At 34.1% G+C, this 6,256-nt stretch overlaps 1 protein-coding gene across 1 annotated transcript; it reads right to left on the bottom strand.

Moving 5' to 3' along the window:
- Positions 1-319: 319 nt before the first annotated feature.
- LOC142162145 (uncharacterized) lies at positions 320-1,639 on the bottom strand. Its single transcript, XM_075218461.1, has 3 exons — positions 1,069-1,639; positions 879-962; positions 320-783 (listed from the first exon to the last, which is right to left on the bottom strand). Exons 1-3 carry the CDS (start codon positions 1,637-1,639, stop codon positions 320-322), a joined length of 1,119 nt encoding a protein of 372 aa, XP_075074562.1.
- Between the last annotated feature and the right edge of the window lie 4,617 nt (positions 1,640-6,256).

The raw sequence follows: 6,256 nt of genomic DNA, 5'->3' as shown, positions 1-6,256 counted from the left end.
TTTTGAGCAATGATTTGTGTTTGGCCAAGCTTTTCAAAAAATTCTTTTAAGTGACAAATTACAAATAAGGACATGAATAGATTTGCTTAGGAGTGAATATTATATAAGTAGATAAATAATCTTAAAGATTTATTACCAAGATAACAATTAAGTTTTTAAATTTAATTTAAGTAAATATGGAAAAATAATAATTAAAAAGTACTTTATTCTTTCAAGATGATTTAAATATTTCAATAATTATTTAACAAATATAAAAGTATTCACCCCAACAAAAATCACAAACATAATAGAAAATTATCCTAAAAATAAGAAGAAACACTTATACATTAGGAGAGTTCTCAATAATATCATCTCTAATTCTATTACGTAATAACTCCATAACATTAGAAGACATTCCTTGCATTTCTGAGTGAATGTCTGATTGCCCATCTTCTTCTTCAAGCTCTGGCATATTATCTTCATTTGCATAATGGTCAAACTCAACATCGGTGTAAGAGTTTCTTCGTATAAAATTATGTATAGCCATAGTAGATGTAACAAGATGAACCTGAGTGTCAAACTTGAAAGATGGCATTGAACGTAAAATAGAAAATCTATTTTTCCAAACTCCAAATGTTCGTTCAATTGTACATCTCAAGCTAGAATGGAAAAAATTGAAAACCTCATTCGGATTTCTGAAACTTGAATTACGTCCAAAATCAGAGAGATGATAACGTTCGCCCTTATATGGTCCTAAGTAGCCCAACATTGTTAGATATCCTGAATCAACTAAATAATATTTACCTAATTCAAGTAAGAAAAATATCAGTAATGAATTGATATGAAAAATAATATCAATAGCATGGGAATTTACAAGACATAATTTTAGGGTTACTTACCTGCTGGAGGATGGGGAAAATTAAGATTTTGTCTTCTAAGTGCTTGATCAAATATTCTAGCATCATGTGTAGTACCTTCCCACCCTGGCCATACAAAAGTGAAGCACATGTCCCAATCACATACGACCATTACGTTTTGTGAAGTGAAACTTTTCCTACCGATATACTTTATCCTTAGAAGGAACAATACAAGGTACATGTGTGTCATCTATAGCTCCAATATAATTTTTAAAATATGGACAGTACCTATTATCTTCTCTTAATTTAGTGTGAACATCAGAAAGAGCTGGATCTTTTGGCTTAATGATGTCCGTAGCCAATTTCAAACATGCTAGTAAAACTTGATGAAAATATCTGCTAACTGTCTCCCCAAAGTGTTGGAATCGTTCTTGAATCATTCGATTCCCTACCCCATGTCCTACCATCATTAGGAACATAACAACCATCTCCTCTACGATTATGTTTCTTGTTGATTCTAAGCCATACTGTTCATTTAACGTTTTGCAGAATAGCAGAAAAATATATTTTTCCATTCTAAACATCTCATAACAACGCTTATCATGCCCTTCAAGCATCTCTTTAACAAAATGAAAACCTGTATGAAAAGAAGTCCTGCTTGGAGTCTTTAAACAAAATCTTAAGTAATACTCTGCTGCAAGAGTTACACCGCTAATTGCCAAATCAAAAACATCATCAATATCATCACAAATTATAAGAACTTCTTCATCAACATCGTCATTATTATATTTTTTCAATAACATCTGTAAGAAAAGATAAAAACAAACAATACTTATCTAATAAGAACTTCATTTCCAAACAAACACTACATAATTAATAACAACTTATATACATGAAATGCTTGGCAGGCATTCTTTTACATGAAATGATGTATGGTTACATACCATTCAGGGGAAAGACAAGGCAAAAGACATTCTCAAATATATTACACAAGGATTTAATATTCCCAAGAAGCATACAGGTATGATCTTTCAATCTAACGAATCAAATGCCTCAACGATAAGTAGAGACATTTCCTTTTGTGGGAGCGCCTTTTTTTCTTTCTGCCAATAACTAAAGCTGTCTATTTCTTTTTTCCTTTTCCAGGTTAGTCTCCAAGGAAAGCAGTTCATGTATATATTGTTACATAGAGATCCCAAAAACAGGTTAGGATAATCAAAATATGCACAAAAAATAATTACAAAAACTAAAACATCTTATATCTCTAGTCTTTGTGTAGTTCGGACATCTTTTCTAACCATAGCAATTGCAACTCTGGGTCTTCTTGTGCTGAGAATATTTCTCTCATTGATTGCTTAACTAGTAACATACTCGCTTTCCACCATAAATCACTACCAACAATCATACCAGGTAAATTACGAACAATATCCATAACACTCTTAATACTGAGTGGAGTGTCTTTTGACCCCACAATAATTGCAAAACGCAATTCCACAACTTCTGCAATTCTCTCAATTGATGACGTGATCCTTAAACTAGTACTGACTTTACTTTTTTCCTTTTCAGTTGTAATTGATGATGCCTTCTTTTTTTTAGTTTTATCACCACTCTCATTTGTCTCTCTTTTTTCAGTTACTTCTGGTTCTTCCAAGTTAATATGATCCAATCCTTCTCCTGTATTACTTCTTAAGTCATCCTCCATAATAAGCTCCTCATTACTTGTTGGAGTTTCAAACTCAAATTGTTTCTCAGGTTGAAACCAATTACTTCCATGTATGTTATCGGATAAAACTCCAGATGATGGCGCCCATGCATGTTCGCCAGTGGCAACAACATCTTTAAAACAAAATTCCATCAACTCTCGACATTGTAAACCTTTATCTCTGAATTTCTCTACATTTGAGTTCTCCTATATTCATGGAAGAATAATTTAAAATATATTAGTGTTCGAAACAAAATAATAATTCATTATGTTTAAGCGAAAATATATTTAAGAATTCTTAATACCTTTATCTTCCTACTCCACCATTCAACACTCGCTTGAACCGTCTTTTTCTCGCGGTCCAGTCTCCTTTCCAACTAAAGTATCCCAATCTTTCCAAATAAGTTTCAAACTATCCCATTTGTTCTTCAGTTTGGTCTTATCATAGTTTTTTCCAGTCTTGTCATTAAATTTTTGCACCAAGTTAGACCACCCTATTCTGCTAAAATGAGTGCCAGGACGATTTCCAGCAGTAATTTCTTCCACACATAAATTTAAAAAACAATTCTGTTGTTTTTGCATCCCATTTAGCCTTTTCGCTATTGTTATCTTGTGTCACTTTCTTGCTCATTATCTTGTCAGTATGCATTGAAAAACATGTAATGAATAAGTAAAACAAGGAATCAAGACAATGTTTTCTATTCTTCAAGCCAAAAGCAGCAGCAAACATTTAATAGTGCTATTTTATCATGACATTAGAGATTACTGTCATATGAAGAGTTTGTTTATCATGAAAGTTTGCCTACTGTTGAGTTTATAAGCACTTGCCATTGACTTAGCATTTACATCCAATTGCTATATTAAGTAGTAAGTATATTCATATAATTTTCCTTATAAAGTTTATAGAAGAGATTTATTACACATTAAAATTTTAAAAGAAGGAAAACACTAAAACAGAGGCTTCTATACAACTCGGTATCTTTTGAAAAAATAGAGTATGAAATCAATTTTTTTCCTGCTCTAGGTGGTTTATTTGGGACTATTAAATTTCAGAATTTTACAAGGTATCACACTATAAAGTCTTATGGAATAAACACAATTTAATTTGCCCCAAAATATTAGACACACCACTGTTGATCTCTTATTAGGAAGACCAACAATGCAATTTTTTTCAATGTTAAGAACTCCAATATTGACCACCCATAACATCTCTACTTTTGTAAAATAACAGACAAACCAGGTAAATGCATATGCACATCACATAGGCCAAACATAATATCTATCTGTGTCTCAACATCTCGAAGAGAAATTCAGACTCGACAAAAAATTAAACGACAAATTTGTTGCGGAAGCCAAATGTATATAGTGTGAATAAGTCACAACTACTATACTAAAAATTATGACAGCCACCAAATAATAACTAAGACAATAAAACAACAATAAAAGGAACACCAGAATTTACGAGGTTCGGCTAATTTTGCCTACTCTTCGGACACAACCAATATTTTATTCCACTCCAAAAATCAAGTGAAATAATACTAAAGAGAGAAGATACAAATGCCATAAACAGATGAGAAGGCAAATGAGAGGTGTGTTTAAATCCTAAATATTAAGCCTTCTTTTATAGGGGGAAAATCCCCCCAACTATTCATTTCCCACCGATGTGGGACAAACATTTCTGCCAACTACTTTAACAAATCTCCACCTTGGGAAAATTCCACATCTTCAATTTTCTCTCAATAACAAATTTTGATTGTGTCTTCATCTTCAATTTTCAGTTTTCAACAATGTTGATCAAATCCAAACAATGTTGAAACTTGACCGCAGTCACCACCTTTGTCAGCATATCAACAGGATTCTCCGTAGTATGAATTTTCTTCACCGTGACTCCACCTTCTTCTATGATTTCTCGTACGAAATGATACCGAACATCAATGTGCTTCGTCCTTGCATGATAAACTTGGTTCTTCGCTAATTGAATAGCACTTTGACTATCACAAAAAATTGTGATACCTTTTTGTTCAACACCAAGCTCCTTTAGCAATCCTTGAAGCCAAATTGCCTCTTTCACAGCCTCTGTAATAGCCATGTACTCTGCCTCTGTTGTAGACAAAGCAACTGTTGACTGCAAAGTAGACTTCCAACTAACTGGTGCCTTTGCAAAAGTAAACACATAACCAGTAGTTGATCTTCGTTTGTCCAGATCACCCGCAAAATCTGAGTCACAATATCCAACTACAGACTGATTGTCTTCCTGCTCAAAAACTAACCCGACATCTATAGTATTATGAATATACCGTAGAATCCACTTCACAGCTTGCCAATGCTCCTTCCCTGGATTGTGCATATATCTGCTAATAACTTTAACAGCTTGTGAAATGCCAGGCCTTGTGCAAACCATTGCATACATCAAGCTACCAACAACATTTGCGTATGGTACCTTTGACATATACTCTCGTTCAGCTTCATCAATTGGCGACATAATAGTACTTAGCTTAAAATGGGATGCAAGTGGAGTACTAACTGGCTTAGACTTGTCATCTATGACAAAACGTTGAAGTACTCTCTTCAAATATTCCTTTTGAGATAAACAGAGTTTCTTTGAACGTCTATCTCTAATTATCTCCATGCCAAGAATTTTCTTTGCCTCACCCAAATCCTTCATCTCGAACTCCTTCTTCAGTTGAATCTTTAACTTATCAATTTCTTCCGAATTCTTGGAAGCTATCAACATATCATCAACATATAGGAGAAGATATACAAAGGAACCATCTTTAAGCTTGCGCAAATACACACAATGATCGTATTTGCTTCTCTTGTACCCTTGCCGCAACATAAACTCGTCAAATCGCTTGTACCATTGTCTAGAAGATTGTTTCAATCCGTACAATGATTTTTCAAGTTTGCACACCATATTTTCTTTTCCAGCAACTTTGAATCCTTCTGGCTGAGTCATGTAGATTTCCTGCTCCAAGTTTCCATGTAAAAACGCAGTTTTTACATCCATCTGAACTAGTTCCAAATCCAATTGTGCTACCAAAGCCAACATAATTCTAATGGAGGAACGTTTTACAACTGGAGAAAATACTTCATTATAATCAATTCCCTCCTTTTGAGCATATCCTTTGGCCACCAATCTTGCTTTGTAGCGAACATCTACTTGGTTAGGAAATCCTTTCTTCTTTGCAAATACCCATTTGCACCCAATTGCTTTCTTTCCCTTCGGGAGATTGGCCAATCTCCATGTATGATTCTGATGAAGGGACTGTATTTCATCATTCATGGCAATCCTCCACTTATCTTCTTATGAACTTATGACAACATCTTTATAAGTGGTAGGAACATCATCAACTACAATTGAGGTTGCACAAGCAACCGTCTCTATGAGACGAACAAGTTTCATTATTGTCCTTTTTGGCCTGCTGGTTGCTATTGATTCAAGTTGTTGTTGAGGTTCCTGAGTTGGAATCTCCTCTACTAGCTCTTCTTCCAGAGGGTAATCTTCATTTGTTTCCTCCTCTGCTTCTTGTGTAGGAAAAATAAATTTTCCCTCAAACTCCACCTGCTTAGAAGCACCTTTATTTTGTTTAGTGTCTTCTGTTACCTTATTTACCATAGCAGATTCATCAAAGGTAACATCCCTGCTAAATATTACTTTCTTTGTCATAGGACACCATAAGCGATATCCTTTGACTCCAGAAGGAATTCCCATAAAAAT

This window comes from Nicotiana tabacum, chromosome 7, assembly GCF_000715075.1.
Source record: "Nicotiana tabacum cultivar K326 chromosome 7, ASM71507v2, whole genome shotgun sequence".
Lineage (NCBI taxonomy): Eukaryota > Viridiplantae > Streptophyta > Magnoliopsida > Solanales > Solanaceae > Nicotiana > Nicotiana tabacum.
The sequence above is the reverse complement of the archived record's forward strand: the minus strand, read 5'-3'. Positions and strand labels throughout refer to the sequence as shown.